The sequence below is a fragment of the Podarcis gaigeae genome, assembly GCF_964106915.1.
Source record: "Podarcis gaigeae genome assembly, chromosome: 1".
NCBI classification, from domain to species: Eukaryota; Metazoa; Chordata; class Lepidosauria; order Squamata; family Lacertidae; genus Podarcis; species Podarcis gaigeae.
The window spans coordinates 11,798,400-11,813,957 of NC_139678.1; the positions used below are offsets into that span (position 1 = coordinate 11,798,400).

A 15,558-nucleotide genomic window follows, 5' to 3' on the forward strand; every position below is an offset into this window, starting at 1 on the left:
TGCAGAAAACCATGCAAATTTGGGGGTGGGGGAACAACACACAAACGATCCTCACGCAAACACACATTTTTGGCGAGAGCATAGTAAACCCAGACCCCAAGCTGTCATGGCCTATAATAATCAGATCCCCTGGATGACATAGATGGCGATGATGATTTTTTTTTTTTTTTACGAGTTGCATAGTTCACATCTAAATATATCCCCCTTTTCGTCAGCACTTCCTCTCCGCTGGAGGAAGAGGAGCCTGTCTATTGATTTCCGCTTGAGTGATGCTATTGCTAAAATTAAAAGAAAACTCCTTTTGTATGGGAATCCAGCGCCTCCAGTTGCACTCAGGTGCAGCTCCTTCTCAAACAAAAGAATAATAAAGGAAAGGCATGACTAGTAGGCAACCTTGTCACTCAGGAGCAGAGGAAGAACTACAAGGCAATCACACATTTCCTCTGTTTCCTCAAGGACAAAAAAAAGGAACATCTGTCAGATTGTAGGTAACAGGATCTTGCTTATTCTCACTCATATTTTCTTAAAGAACAGGCTTATTGGAATGTAGGGAAAGAGTGAAGTGGATAATTGCTTTAGTTATAGAGTGAGTGGGGGAACCTCCACCATGTGGCGCTGAATGTAGCCCTCCATCCCTTTACATCAGGCCCTTGGAACCTCCCCAGGCCACCCACCCCCCACATTAGGTAAAGGTAAAGGGAGCCCTGACCATTAGGTCCAGTCATGGCCGACTCTGGGGTTGCGGTGCTCATCTCGCTTTATTGGCCGAGGGAGCCGGCGTACGGCTTCCGGGTCATGTGGCCAGAATGACTAAGATGCTTCTGGCGAACCAGAGCAGCACACGGAAACGCCGTTTACCTTCCTGCCGGAGCGGTACCTATTTATCTACTTGCACTTTGACATGCTTTCGAACTGCTAGGTTGACAGGATCAGGGAACGAGCAATGGGAGCTCACCCCGTCGTGGGGATTCGAACCGCCGACCTTCTGATCGACAAGTCCTAGGCTCTGTGGTTTAACCCACAGCGCCACCCGCGTCCCTACCCCCAACATTACACAACTTAAAACAGGCATGGCTTTCTCCAAGGGAACTTGGGAACTTTAGTCTGTTAAGGGTGCTGGGAAATATAGCTCTGGGAGGGGTCTCTTAACAACTGTCAGCACACTTATCAAACTCCAGTTCCCAGGTTCTTTTTGGTGGGGGTGGGGGAATGCTATGATTGCTAAAAGTGACATGAGAGTGCTTTTAACAGTATGGCTGGATGCATACTTTGCTCTGAATTGGGGTAGCTTCCACGGATAGAAGCAACCGTAGTTTTTGCAAAAAGCATCGCTTGGACTGCAAACTTCACTCTTGGCTGCTCAAGTGACGACTGCGGTTAAACACCCATTATCTAACATCAATGAAGGGTTTTTTCCCCTTTTTTCCCAAAAAGCAACATGCTTACTGTTGTTCCCCTACAGAGATGGGGACCTCTGTCCAAAGGCCTCCAATGCCGTTCGCAGAATTTTTCCTCTCCTATTTTGGTAAAGGAAAAAACAGTGCGGGAAAAAAATCTAAAATCCAAGGCAGAGGAGAGGTGGTAACATAACTAGTGGTTTTTGTCCCCCCCCCCCCCTTTACCCGCCTGATGCACGAGCCAAGAAGTCTGCCTTTTCCTTTCTTTGCGAATGAGCTAGATAAGAATTTTCTCCAACGCTACCCTCAGTTCTTTTCTCTTCCCAGGATTCTCTTTCTCGCCTCCCTAGAGAATCCTTCTGTCTTTCACACATGGGCTCTGGTTACTGCTACAGCAACCCCCCCCCCCCCAGGTTCCAGAGGTCCCGATGGGGACTCGTAAAAACGCGTTTACTGTTAGCTGGAGGGCTGCGTTTCTGCACATAGTATGCGTTTTCCAAGAAACCCCTTATTGTTTCCCGCTTAAATAGTCTCCTGTTTACAGCACAGAGTGCTTAGTTCTTCGTGGAGAAATTTACAGCCTATTGTTGCACATGCCATTGTACCGAGGAGGGAATAATGAAAGGGGTGGGGTGGCGACATGCAGCAAATCTTGGACACCAGCTTTAAACTGCTGGTGGCATAGTGGAGATGCACATGGAAGACTTCTTCTGCCAGGACTTACACCTCCGGCAGGACTTGAGGCAAAGATTCAGTTGTACACCAGAAGTGACAATCTTTTTGGCCCACTCTTGGCCAGTCCTTGCTAGCATCGGGCATGGGCAAAAGTAGGTGTAGTCACAACTCATTTAAGCCCAATGCAAACACACACAGACATTCAAATTTAAGTTTGCACAGGCCTTCCCTTGATCTCTCGACTTGAGTCTCCTGTTTCATAGGGTTTCGCCTTTTTAATTGCAGGTATTTATATTTCATGATTGCGCAATTGGCTTTTATACCTGTGAACTGCTTAGACACCTATTTTAGCATGAAGCATTATGTATGTTGTTGTTTAGTCGTTTAGGCGTGTCCGACTCTTTGTGACCCCATGGACCAGAGCATGCCAGGCACTTCTGTCTTCCACTGCCTCTCGCAGCTTCGTCAAACTCATGCTGGTAGCTTCGAGAACACTGTCTAACCATCTCGTCCTCTGTCGTCCCCTTCTCCTTGTGCCCTCCATCTTTCCCAGCATCAGGGTCTTTCCCAGGGAGTCTTCTCTTCTCACGAGGTGGCCAAAGTATTGGAGCCTCAGCTTCACGATCTGTCCTTCCAGTGAGCACTCAGGGCTGATTTCCTTAAGAATGGATAGGTTTGATCTTCTTGCAGTCCATGGGACTCTCAAGAGTCTCCTCCAGCACCATAATTCAAAAGCATCAATTCTTTGGTGATCAGCCTTTTTTATGAGCACCTTAAAGACCAACTAAGTTAGTTCTTGGTATGAGCTTTCGTGTGCATGCACACTTCTTCAGATACCTAAGCTATCTGAAGAAGTGTGCATGCACACGAAAGCTCATACCAAGAACTAACTTAGTTGGTCTTTAAGGTGCTACTGGAAGGAATTTTTTTTGTTTTGATTATGGCAGACCAACACGGCTACCTATCTGTAGCCTTCTTTATGGTCCAGCTTTCACTTCCATTATGTATACAAACAAACAAATAATGCACAAGTATGATGCACATGCAGGGCACACACACAGACACACACACCCATGCCGATCAGTTGAGGAAGGAGCTTTGCATCCCCTCTTCACTCACTAAATGATGGATCTGACAGCTCGGGGGGGGGGGGGTGTTGGAAAATTCCATTCTACCTTTAGTTGAAGACATGGAACTGTTGCATGTCACATGTCTGTTTACATACCAGCACAGCTTGCTGGGAACTTCCGTTGCGTGTATAGCTTTTGCTTTTCCCTGTCTCTCTGAGAAGAAGACAAAGAGGCAGACGACATGTTTCTTTGTCCTGATTTATGATTAATAAATCCATAGTTGTAGTATGCTTCCACAAGCCTCACTCCTATTCTGTGTGTGCAGTTCGCTCTGATGCCATAGTGTGCCCTGGCTTTGAAGCCTGGGTCGCTGATTTACATCGGATCAGAGGCCGATGGGTCTTTGCAGCGGGACGGCTGGAAGGAGATGACCCAGCTGCGGCTAGCCTGCTCACCTTGCGACCCTCTGCATGCCGACAACTTGCACCCACATGGGCACACTGGGTTCTGTATGCTTTAGTGCTTTTTTCTGTCTTTTTACCCCAGCTGCCAAAGGTGGTGAGGTCTGCCCTACTCCCCACCGACCCCCCAAATATTGCTTGACATGTGGGCAGATCCCAAACCAAAGCTTGACTAGCCCTTCTGTGTGCGCAACACACTCACTCATCTAGCTCAGCCAAGGGAGGCTACTGCCGAGTGACCAGTCAGATGGACACCCTTCAGAGTAGGTTCATAGAGGAGTCACTGGATGGGGAACCTGTGGCACTCCAGGTGTTGCTGAACTCCAACTCCCATCAGCCCTGTCCAGCAGGGCAAGGGATCAGGGATGATAGGAGCTGTAGTCTAACAACATCTGGAGGACCACAAATTCCCTGCCCGTGATCTAAGCAACTCTGGGATTTGCCAAGAGTTTGGGCCTAACACTGCCTCAGCTCTGATAGACATTAGATTGTGATAGGCCTCCAAATCTCTGAGGCAGAGCTGGGTCCTGGGGGGGGGGGGGTTATTTAGTGGTGGTCAGCTGCCATTTAAATTCCCCACAATGCCTTGGAGTAATGCTAGACTAGATGCATTGTGGGAAATTAAAATAGCAGCTCCCAGACCAGTCTTCCCAAGGAAACTGAGGAACATGGTTTGCAATACCATTTTTGTTTTAATCCTTCAGAGAGAATTACTGCCCATCTTAGCTGAAGGGAATAGCCCATTGGCTAAGCAAAATTCAAGGCACTGGGGCGGGGGAATGAATTCTCCTATTATAAAATGGGAACTCAATGCATGTTAATTTTAAAGTCCCTCACTGAAACTCTTTCCAATAATTTGCAAGCAGTGAGAATTGTGTAGAAAGAGAGATCTGGGGAATTCTCCAAGCTCTTATATCTAATGTAACAAATTTGATGTTAGATAGCACTGCCTTTTCATTTAAGATATCTTTGAAATTAAGAAAGGAATTAAATTTCTGGGTAATTAAAACTAAACTGTCTTTCAACTTGCCTTTCAGTCATTCCCGCATCCCACTCTTGAGAAGCTTCACATCTGCCAGCGGTTGGAGGTCTAATGTGCAATTTAATACTTTAATTATTTTGTAACTGCAAGATCAAAGGAAGTGAGTTTTTTATTACAGTGATATTTCGGTTTATAAATTAACCACTTAACATCAGGGTTTGTTTACTGCACTGCAGTGATTTTTAAAAATGTATCAGGCAAATGTTGTTATGCTGGCTAGGTGGTGGCGTTTAAAATCAGTGGTCACTTTAATGAGAAATCTGTGCAGGACCTCCTAGTCTTAAGTCACTTTTTTCATTTTGCTGACATGGACCATGGGTTACAGCCAACTAAGTTTTACTCAGAGTAGACACCTTGAAAGCAATGAGCCAAAGTTGGGCATGTCCATTGATTCCAATAGGCCAACCCTGAGTAAATTGGCTACAACCCAGATTTGGGGGGGGGCAGAGAAGAACTCAGTTTCATTTTAACAACCAATCACTAGAGCAATAACTATCAACTAAAAGATTTGCAAAATATTTCAAGTTCATGTCACACACAAACACACACAAACACGCTTCTTCTTTGGCGATCACTCGTAGCCTAGTAAGATTGTCTTCCATAAACACGGTTTTAACAATGAGTCCGTAAGTGACTGTGGAGGCCAATTCTGGACCCACACATCCTTCCACAGTGCGGACATTGGTTCATGGGCAGGAGTTGATCACGATGTGGATTTGCCAAGCATGCCTTCCTCTTAGCACGTTTCTCGCTTGCGTTCTGAGTTCGAGTGTCTTCAAAGTCCATGACACCTTTGGTAAAGGCTATTCTACAACTGGAGCACTCTCAGGCCAGTGTTTCCCAATTGTTGGTGTTTATACTACATTTTTAAAGATTTGCCTTGAGACAGTCTTTAAACCTCTTTTGTTGACCACCAGCATTACGCTTTCCGTTTTTAAGTTCAGAATAAAGTAGTTGCTTTGGAAGGTGATCATCAGGCATTCGCACAACATGACCAGTCCAACGAAGCTGATGTTGAAAAATCATTGCTTCAACACTGGTGATCTTTGCTTCATCCAGCACACTGGCATTAGTTCGCCTGTCTTCCCAAGTGATGTGTAAGATTTTTCGGAGACACCGTTGATGGAATCTTTTGAGAAGTTGGAGATGGCGTTTATAAGTGGTTCATGTTTCACAAGCATATAGTAAGGTTGATAGTACAATAGATTTGTAAACAAGCATTTTGGTTTCCCTGCAAATGTCCAGGTCCTCAAATACAAACACACACACACCCCACACCCACACACCCCACTCCCTGCACTCAGCAGTTCTCCTCCATTTGGCTTTACTTGAAAAAAGAATGTGGCTATATTCTTATGGGAAAGGGCAGACCTCATTCTTTTATACATGAACACAATGGCAGGATACAGGAGGCACCATAGACTATCAAGGACACAATTTTAATCAAATTGCCTAGCACCAAAAATTAACTCCCATGCCAATAGTGCATGACATGCTTGTGTGTTAGTTCCCATCCACATTTTAACGAAGCAAACCAACTGTTCTCTGTGGCTGAACAGGTTTTATAGGTTTAAATCTGCATATGGGCACCAACGAGATTTTTCTCATGACACTCAATATAAATAAACTTAAACCTGTGTGGCAAACTGTTGTTGCTATTATTATTAATATTACATTCCATTATATATTATCCACCCTTCACTAAGAAAACCTAGGGCAGGTCACAAGAATGTAAAATACAACATTAAAAAGGTAAAGGTAAAGGTACCCCTGCCCGTACGGGCCAGTCTTGACAGACTCTGGGGTTGTGCGCCCATCTCACTCAAGAGGCCGGGGGCCAGCGCTGTCTGGAGACACTTCCGGGTCACGTGGCCAGCGTGACATCGCTGCTCTGGCGAGCCAGAGCCGCATACAGAAACGCCATTTACCTTCCCGCTGGTAAGCGGTCCCTATTTATCTACTTGCACCTGGAGGTGCTTTCGAACTGCTAGGTTGGCAGGCGCTGGGACCGAGCAGCGGGAGCGCACCCCGCCGCAGGGATTCGAACCGCCGACCTTTCGATCGGCAAGTCCTAGGCGCTGAGGCTTTAACCCACAGCGCCACCTGCGTCCCAAAAAAAATACAACATTAAAAACCGTTTAAAACAAATTACAATCAGAAGTTGCATTACTTTACACAGAAGGCATTTAAACAAAAATGTATAGTGTGACCTATTCAGGCCACTGTATACAAGTCTACCATACAAGTGTACAAGTCCTATACAAGTCTACTCAAAAGCCCTACTGAGCTCAACAGGACCTACTCCCAGGTTATGCAAAGGACTGCATCCATTGTTAGTACATTTGCAATTTACGCATCTCAAAGCATCATCAGTCTTTCTAGTAGCAAATACAGTTGAGAACTCAAGCGGACCCTGTGCGAAAATAGCTTTTAAGCTCTCCACCTTGCTTGGCAAGGCTCGCTCAGCGTGCCAACTTTGTGATGCTCTTGCAAGATCTCGCAGGGACACCTGAGTTCCCACAAGATAGAAAAAGCTTCACCAGTTGGCTTCTGCCTGTTTTGCAACTGTGGCCCTGCAGATACCATTGGATTCCAACTTCCAACAGCTTCAGCCAGCTGTTAGGCCTCCAACAGCCAGAGCAATTTCCCCCTGCGGAATAAGGGTTCATTTTGAGGATATTAAGAAGTTGGCACTGATGGCCACCAACTTGGATGGTTTTAAAAGAGGATTAGACAGATTCATGGAGGAGACGGCTATCAATGGCTGCTAACTACAATGGTTATGCTCTTCCTCCATGGTCGAAGGCAGTAATCCTTCTGGATACCAGCTGTTGGAAATGGCAGGAGGGGAGACGCTCTTGTGCCCAGGCAGCCCTGCTTGAGGGTTTTCCACAGACATCTGGGTGGCTAATGTGAGAACAGGATGTTGACTAGATGGGACATTAGCCTGGGTCTTCTTATGTCCTTATGTTCCAGCTAGTCGCCTGCAACATTATTGTAAGCACAAGGTTAAAAAAAACCAGGGGTTCCAATCTGAGTGACTGCCATGCAGGCAAAAGGTGGCATCTAACCAGATTCTACTCAGAGCAGAACTAAGGAAATGACTGGGTCTAATTTAGTCATATCTATTCATTTCAATAAGAGTGGCGCTGTGGGTTAAACCACAGAGCCTAGGACTTGCCGATCAGAAGGTCGGCGGTTCAAATCCCCCCGACTGGGTGAGCTCCCATTGCTCGGTCCCTGCTCCTGCCAACCTAGCAGTTTGAAAGCCCGTCAAAGTGCAAGTAGATAAATAGGTACTGCTCAGGTGGGAAGGTAAACAGCATTTCTGTGCGCTGCTGTAGTTCGCCAGAAGCGTTTTAGTCATGATGGCCACATGACTCGGAAGCTGTATGCCGGCTCCCTTGGCCAATAAAGCGAGATGAGCGCCGCAACCCCAGAGTCGGTCACGACTGGATCTAATGGTCAGGGGTCCCTTTACCTTTACCTTACATTGGATGCAACCCAATGGGTACCCTCTGGTGTTTGAATCTGACCCATTGAAAGCAAGGGTTTTAGAGTTTTAGGTTAGTTATAGCTTGATTCCGCTGAGTACGACCCAAAGGAGGTTGCCATCTCTGCAAAGGTTGTCCCTGTATGACTTTTGGAGTTAAACAATAAGTCCTACGGGCAATGGTGGCTGTTGTTGTTTTTACCCCTTAAGGAAGCGTGCCTTAAGCAGGAACAGGGAACGAATGATTCAGGCAGCTCTGGTGAAAAGCTGCAGTAGCGGAAGGGAGAAGCGCTGCAAGGGACATTCCTGTGTCCAAGGTAAACACCGGGCTGCTGCCTGAGCAGATGGGCTGGGCTGGGCTGGGCAGGCAGAGGAGGAGGAGGAGGACTGACTCACTGGCTCCACACGCTCACACAGGTGCAGCCAGGAGGGTGTTCACTGCCCTCCACAGCTGCCAGGCACAGGAGCAGGGCTGAGAGAAAGGGCGGCGGCAGCGCTCTCCAGCAGCCAGCCTCCAAAGCCAACAGGAGTTAAAACAAACACTGCTAATTGGCAGGATGACATTCTGGCTTTGGCTGAACACAGAACTGCACAGTGGCAGCTTGTGTGGAGAGAGAGTGAAGCAATCGCAATCTTTCTGGCCGGGAGTGAGGAACCCAGGGGCCACATTCCATTCTCGCCAACCTTCTGGGGGCCGCATCCTGCCCGAGGTGTGCGAAGCTGGACGCAAATCGGTCCGAGCATGGCAAATGTCACACACTTGCACACACCCTGGGTTGTAGTCACGACTGGTCCTTCTCAAAGTAGGCTCACTGAAATGAATGGATCTAAGTTAATTGTGGCTGCTAATTTCAGGGGGGGGGGGGACTGGCTTGGGAAGAGTCCCGGGACCCCAGAGAGAGTGTGGAGCGGCTGCATTTGGCTCCCGGGGCTTCTAACAAATGATTATCAGGCAATGGCCCCCTTCTTCACGTTGGGAAAAGTTTCACCGGTTGCATTTTTGTTTCTCATGTAGTGGATGGAGATGTAGTGGATGGGCAGGTTACATCATCATCATCATTATTATTATTATTATTATTATTATTATTATTATTATTATTCACACTTCTTTTCCTGTCACCTTCTTACAACAGCAACAAAAGAGGAGATTGCCAAGCAAGCCACAACATATGGCTGGCTGTTTCATGCATCTTGGTGAGTCACAGGTAGCGCAGACCTGTGTTAAGGCCGCACAAAACCCAGATGTAAAGACCTGCTTCACGTGCCACTGAAATCTGAGAGCAAGCTGTGTTTTAACTACCCCCCATGCCTAAGCCAGCCGCAAGGGCGGGCGACCCATCAACACCTTGTGTTGTTTGGAGGACAGGGAGAAGAGAAATCTGCCTGGATTGGGAGACCCTAACCTTGACCTAACCTAAACAAGAAGGAAATAACAAATATCTATAGTTCACTGCCATACTTGAACAAATGGGAAGAGCCAGTCTTCAGTGGCGCTCCCCGCCCAATATGAGACTTGGGAGCAAAGGGGAATTTCTTTTACCTTTCTATTGACGTCCCTCTGGCTCACCCACACTGCTTCAAGGGAAAGGAAAGGAGAAGGTGAGCCTAAAGCCCTTTCACTACATCTCTAAACCCTAAAGGGGGTACCTTTTATCTCAGTGTAGGTAAATAAAGCAAATACTGCGAAACAGCTATGCGTCTCCTTCTCCAGTGTTCTCTCATTCAAAGGACGCTAAATCCGGTAGCATTGCCTAAATATTTTCAGATTACTCACAATGTGAAATGCAGGGTAATTAATGTCCTTCCTATGTATTACAAAATATCCTTTTGTTGAATAGCTCATGCTTGCAACACCTGGAACGGAAGCAGCAAACAACAAACAACCCTGGCAAAAATGAAACGGAATTTTTTATTACAGTTCTTCTACTATTATCCTCATTTTGCTAACTTAAAAAAAAAATTAATCCCTTTATGTGCCTTTAAAAAAAAAACAAAAAACTGCCACAACCCAGACTCCATCATCTGTAGATCGGATAGCTTGATTGCCTTTTCCTGACACTTGGCTGCCAGTAAGGAAAACGTCTCTCTAACACTCCCTAACACTTGATAGGGCAACATTAGATTCTCGAACAGAAGTTCCAGATTTGTCACAGTCATTTTGTCTCTAGTTTGTATTCACTTTCTAGGCAACAGCAAGACTGATGAACACAAACGCAATTGTTTGCTAATCACTACTTAAGCGAATGTATTGATTGTACTAAAACATTATTCTGAAATTCCGGCCATCTGCTGCTTTGCCTTTTAATGTGATAGTGACATCATCTAATTGGCATTTCAGGTCTTAGTTAAAGATTCACCACCGAGATTACAAGCAAGGCACCCGGTTACCCATATATAAACATAATTATCACATGCAACAGAAGATTTAATACCTATTCTTTTCCTTTTTTAAAAGCCACCTGTGGCTTGTTAAGTCATAGGTTAGGGCAGGGATTCTCAAACCATGGGTTACGAGAGGAGGAATACAGCATGAAATGTTAAGTCATCATGGATGCACTGACTGATTCGATGGCTCCTTCAAGCAGAAAGGCCCCGTGTGGTCACAATTCTTCTGCCCCCTGACCCGGGCGATATATGGGCAGCAATACAGTCTGGGGTTCGTGGGGGAAAGGCAGCACTCTGGCTAACAGGCATGGAGGAATCTCAAAAATACCACCATTGTCCACAAAATACAGTTATAGGATTTGGGTGGGACAAGGGTGCAGCAGAATGAATGTAGCTCTCCTCCTAAACCGTGGTTTTATTTCGGCAAGGTGGGGATTTGTAGAAAGAAAAGCAGCTGAAGCGGACAAGCTAGTCTCTTTGTTAAGTTACTGGCGCTGGCCCAGCCTGTTATGTATCCCTTTGCATGACTAAAGAGCAGAAGGAAGTGGTTACCACGGAAACAACTAGCTGGACATGGTTCCAGAAGAGGATTCCAGTTGTGGCAACCCTTCGCCACCCAGGTGTGTCTGGCACTTTTGTTAGGTAGTTTCTGTCATACGATGAAGAGGCACCTCTTTACACCCTGGCCTTTGACCCCTGAAAGAGATATTTTTGGGGCCCACCCATTTCTCTCAGTTGATTTTACCCCTTCAAAACTTATTTCAATACAGTCATACCTCGGGTTACAGGCACTTCAGGTTGTGCATTTTCGGATTACGCACCATGCCGAACCTGGAAGTACCGGAACGGGTTACTTCCGGATTTCGGCACTGTGCATGCACAGAACTGCTAAATCGCGCTTTGCACATGCGCAGAAGCTCTGAATTGCGACCCGCGTGTGCGCAGACGTGGCACTGCGGGTTGTGAACGTGCCTCCCTCACGGATCATGTTCGCAACCCAAGCGTCCACTGTACAGTGGTACCTCGGGTTACAGACACTTCAGGTTACAGACTCCGCTAACCCAGAAATAGTACCTCGGGTTAAGAACTTTGCTTCAGGATGAGAACAGAAATCGTGCAGTGGCGGTGCAGCGGCAGTGGGAGGCTCCATTAGCTAAAGTGGTACCTCAGGTTAAGAACAGTTTCAGGTTAAGAACGGACCTCCAGAAAGAATTAAGTTCTTAACCCGAGGTACCACTGTATTTAAATTGCTGTAACCTGCCCTGGGATACTGCGGTAAAGGACAGGCAAATAATCAAACAAATAAACAAGTGACGTTGTGCAAAAGAGGAAGTTATGGGAAATGGTTAAATTTACTCAATTTAGAATCACAGAATCCTAGAATTGGAAGTGACCCTGAGGGTCATCTAGTCCAGGCCCCTGCAATGAAGGAATCTCAGCTGAAGCATCCATGACAGATAGCCATCCAACCTCTGCTCAAAAACCTCCAAGGGAGGAGAACGGCTGCAGAACCCAGCTATTCTTGGTGCATAATTTTAAAAGAATGGAGTACATTCAGACCCTGGCTGTATAACTAGCACATTTCTCTCTCAAACATAGTAGGGCAGTGGTGTTCAATCAGTGTGCCATAGCACCCTGGGGTGCCTTGAATGATGGTCAGGGATGCCACGGGCAACACTGGCCTCTGTCCCTCTTTCCTTCCCTCCCTCCTCCGATGCCCTCTTGCATCTCTGCCTCCCAAAGGCTTGCACAGCTGTTTATTGCAGCAGCCCTGGCTACAAGTTCAGCAGGTGAATGGTGCCTCTGGGGGTGGCCAAGAGGTGCTTCCCACCCTCTTGTGGGGCAGTGTGAGGAGGCATCTTTCTTTAGGGTGGGGTGGGGGACAGTTCAGAGACCAGGGGCGGCAGCAAAAGCGGCTGCCCAGAGGACTCCCAAGGTGAGGGGAGAAGAGAAGAGACTGAGGGAACTCTCCTCAAGGGAAGGTGTTCAAAAAGGGGTGAGGGGCTGCAAGCAAAGGGTGACCTAACTGGGCTCCTGAGCCCCACAGGGGTGCTGCAGACAGAAGGTAGTTGGTCAAAACAAAAAAAATTCCTTCCAGTAGCACCTTAAAGACCAACTAAATTAGTTCTTGGTATGAGCTTTCGTGTGCATGCACACTTCTTCAGATATCTGACTATGGCAGACCAACATGGCTACCTATCTGTAGTTGGTCAAGGGAGCCGTAGACCCAAAAAAGGTTGAAAGCCTCTGCTCATCTCGCTTTACTGGCCGAGGGAGCCGGCATACAGTTTCCAGGTCATGGGGCCAGCATGACTAAGCCACTTCTGGCGAACCAGAGCAGCGCACGGAAACGCCGTTTACCTTCCCGCCAGAGCGGTACCTATTTATCTACTTGCACTTCGATGTGCTTTCGAATTGCTAGGTTGGCAGGAGCAGGGACCGAGCAACGGGAGCTCACCCTGTCGCAGGGATTTCAACCGCCGACCTTCTGATTGGCAAGCCCTAGGCTCTTTGGTTTAACCCACAGCGCCACCCGTGTCCCACAACCTGTCAATATATGGTACCTGCAATATATATTGCACATACTTTGTAAACAAAGAAAATCTTTAATAAAAATACATTTTATACACACACACACACACACACACACATATATATATATATATATATATACACACACAGTGGTACCTCGGGTTAAGAACTTAATTCGTTCCGGAGGTCTGTTCTTAACCTGAAACTGTTCTTAACCTGAGGTACCACTTTAGCTAATGGGGCCTCCCACTGCCGCCCCCGCCCGATTTCTGTTCTCATCCTGAAGCAAAGTTCTTAACCTGAGGTACTATTTCTGGGTTAGTGGAGTCTGTAACCTGAAGCGTATGTAACCCAAGGTACCACTGTGTATATATGTGTGTGTGTGTGTGTATATATATATATATATATATATGGTACCTGTCAAGCTTCGCCTGTGATATGCTCACTAGATGTTCTGAGGCTCGCCTACTTGCCTCTTATCTGCAGCATGGAGCCAATATGCTGTGCTTATTATATTATGCTGTGCTTATTATATTCTGCTGAGAGCCGCCCAGAGTGGCTTGGGTATAAATAATAAATTATTATTATTATTGTTAATGTTATTATTATTTCACGAAGGTTACCTAGAAGAGTGTTTTATGCTCTCTCAAGCTGCAAATAATTCAGCTGGGAGGATGCCTCCCAGAGAAAACGGGGACTTGCTATATGCCAAGCACTCCGATCTCTTTCTGCAATTCCGTGTGTAGTTTGTTAAGGGTGCTGGGAATTGTAGTTTTCTGTGTGTGAGGGAACCATAGTTTCCAGGATTTCGGGTTGGGGTGGGGAGAAGAGGGAGAAGCTGTGTGCGTGATTTAAAAGTCTCATGTACACGCAGCCACAGGTGCATATTCCAGTCAGAACACCTCCGGCATATAAATATATATGAGAGAGGCAGCTCACCCTCTCTCCTCTCTCTCTCCCTCCTCCTCGCTCCCCTCTCCGGCTGCATCTCCCAGGCGAAGGCGCTGCTTCCTCTTCCTCCTCCTCGCCCCCCATGGAATCCATCGAAGACTTAGCGGTGGGTCCCTGCGACCACTCCCAGTATTTGAGGCCTTTTCGCCTCCGCTACCGCCAGGTAAGCCCGGTGGGGAGGGTCTGCGGCCCAGCGTGGAGGAAGCGCCGCCGCCGCCGCTTTCTTTCCGCCGCGACTAGGCCTCGCCGGCCGCCGCCTCCGACGCAAGCCCGGCGCTTCGGAAACGGAGGCCCCGGCGTGCGGTGGCGCCTTGCCTCCTCCTTTGCCCATCTCTCTGTCCCCCACCCCCCGCTGCTGGAGAGGTGCCGGGGCTCAAGCCTGGCGGGGGTTACACAGTTGTTTCCCCCCACTCCCTGCCCCATAAGGTTCCTGAGGTTCATGTAGAAGTGATGGGGGGGGGGGAGAGGGGGTAAGCACTTTGCACATGGGCAGAGGACGTGGGCTTTTTCGTGGCTGAGGGGGTTCCTGGTTGCCGAAAGAGAGGGGCTGCAGCTCCTTCCTCCCCACCCCACCCCCCAAGGTATTGTTTTATATAGATTATAAACTCGGATGTGCAAATCGTGTAATCGGACTTTGGCTTTAATTGCGATGTTCAGATAGATAGATAGATAGATAGATAGATAGATAGATAATGTTGCTTTGTTAACGGTGTGCAATAGGTTGTGGCCGTGATTTGTGGGGGTTTGATTCCCCCCTGTATGATTTACGCTGCTTGTTTTTGTTGTTTATGGTTTGTAAGCCGCTTTGGGGTTCGTTTGAAAGAAAAGCGGCGCAGAAATAGAATAAATCGAATCCGCTGAGTGGCTCTGGCCATGTGCAGAGTTCCGTACCTGCAAAAGGGGGGAGGGCGGGAGAGTCGGCACCATTTTTGCTTTAAAAATTATTGTATGTTTATTGTCCCCTGACGGGACTCTAGGCGGCTTGCAGATAAAAATAAGAATCACTAAAAGAATAGGGGGGGGGGGAACCAAGCGCTGATCAAATTAAAACCATATACATATATATAATCAGTTAAAACCATACCAATAATTACAAGAAAAGGAGCACACCACCAGCCCTTTAATTAAAAGCAGAAATATAATTATAGAGTCATAGAGTTGGAAGGGACCTTGAGGGTCATTTAGTCCAACCCCTTGCAATACGGAAATCTCATCAACACCCTAGTGGTCCCGGGCCCTAGGGAAGTTAGATTGGCCTCAACCAGAGCCAGGGCCTTTTCAACTCTGGCTCCGGCCTGGTGGAACGCTCTGCCTCATGAGACCAGGGCCCTGCAGGATCTGATTTCTTTCCGTAGGGCCTGTAAGACAGAGTTGTTCCGCCTGGCCTTTGGCTTGGAGCCAGTTTGATTCCCTCCCTCCCTTTCTTTCTTTTTTCCTTTCCTTCTCCTCCTGCGATGAGGCTACATTTTAATATTTTAATGTTTCCATATTTTAATGTATTTTAATTTTGTTTTTAAGTTGTAATCATTCAATTTGTTTTTATTATTGCTTG

At 47.1% G+C, this 15,558-nt stretch overlaps 1 protein-coding gene and 1 long non-coding RNA gene across 2 annotated transcripts in view; one reads left to right on the top strand and one right to left on the bottom strand.

The window, feature by feature from the left end:
- The window catches only part of LOC310845196, a 280,162-nt gene that overhangs the window by 141,684 nt on the left and 122,920 nt on the right, over positions 1-15,558 (bottom strand). The gene's annotated exons all lie outside the window — the stretch shown is intronic.
- NUDT14 (nudix hydrolase 14) overlaps positions 13,899-15,558 on the top strand; it is a 55,695-nt gene continuing 54,035 nt past the window's right edge. The window contains exon 1 of the mRNA XM_083738392.1: positions 13,899-14,169. Within this exon, the coding sequence (XP_083594518.1) occupies positions 14,089-14,169 (81 nt within the window). The 5' untranslated portion in view covers positions 13,899-14,088. The remainder of the gene's footprint in view (positions 14,170-15,558) is intronic.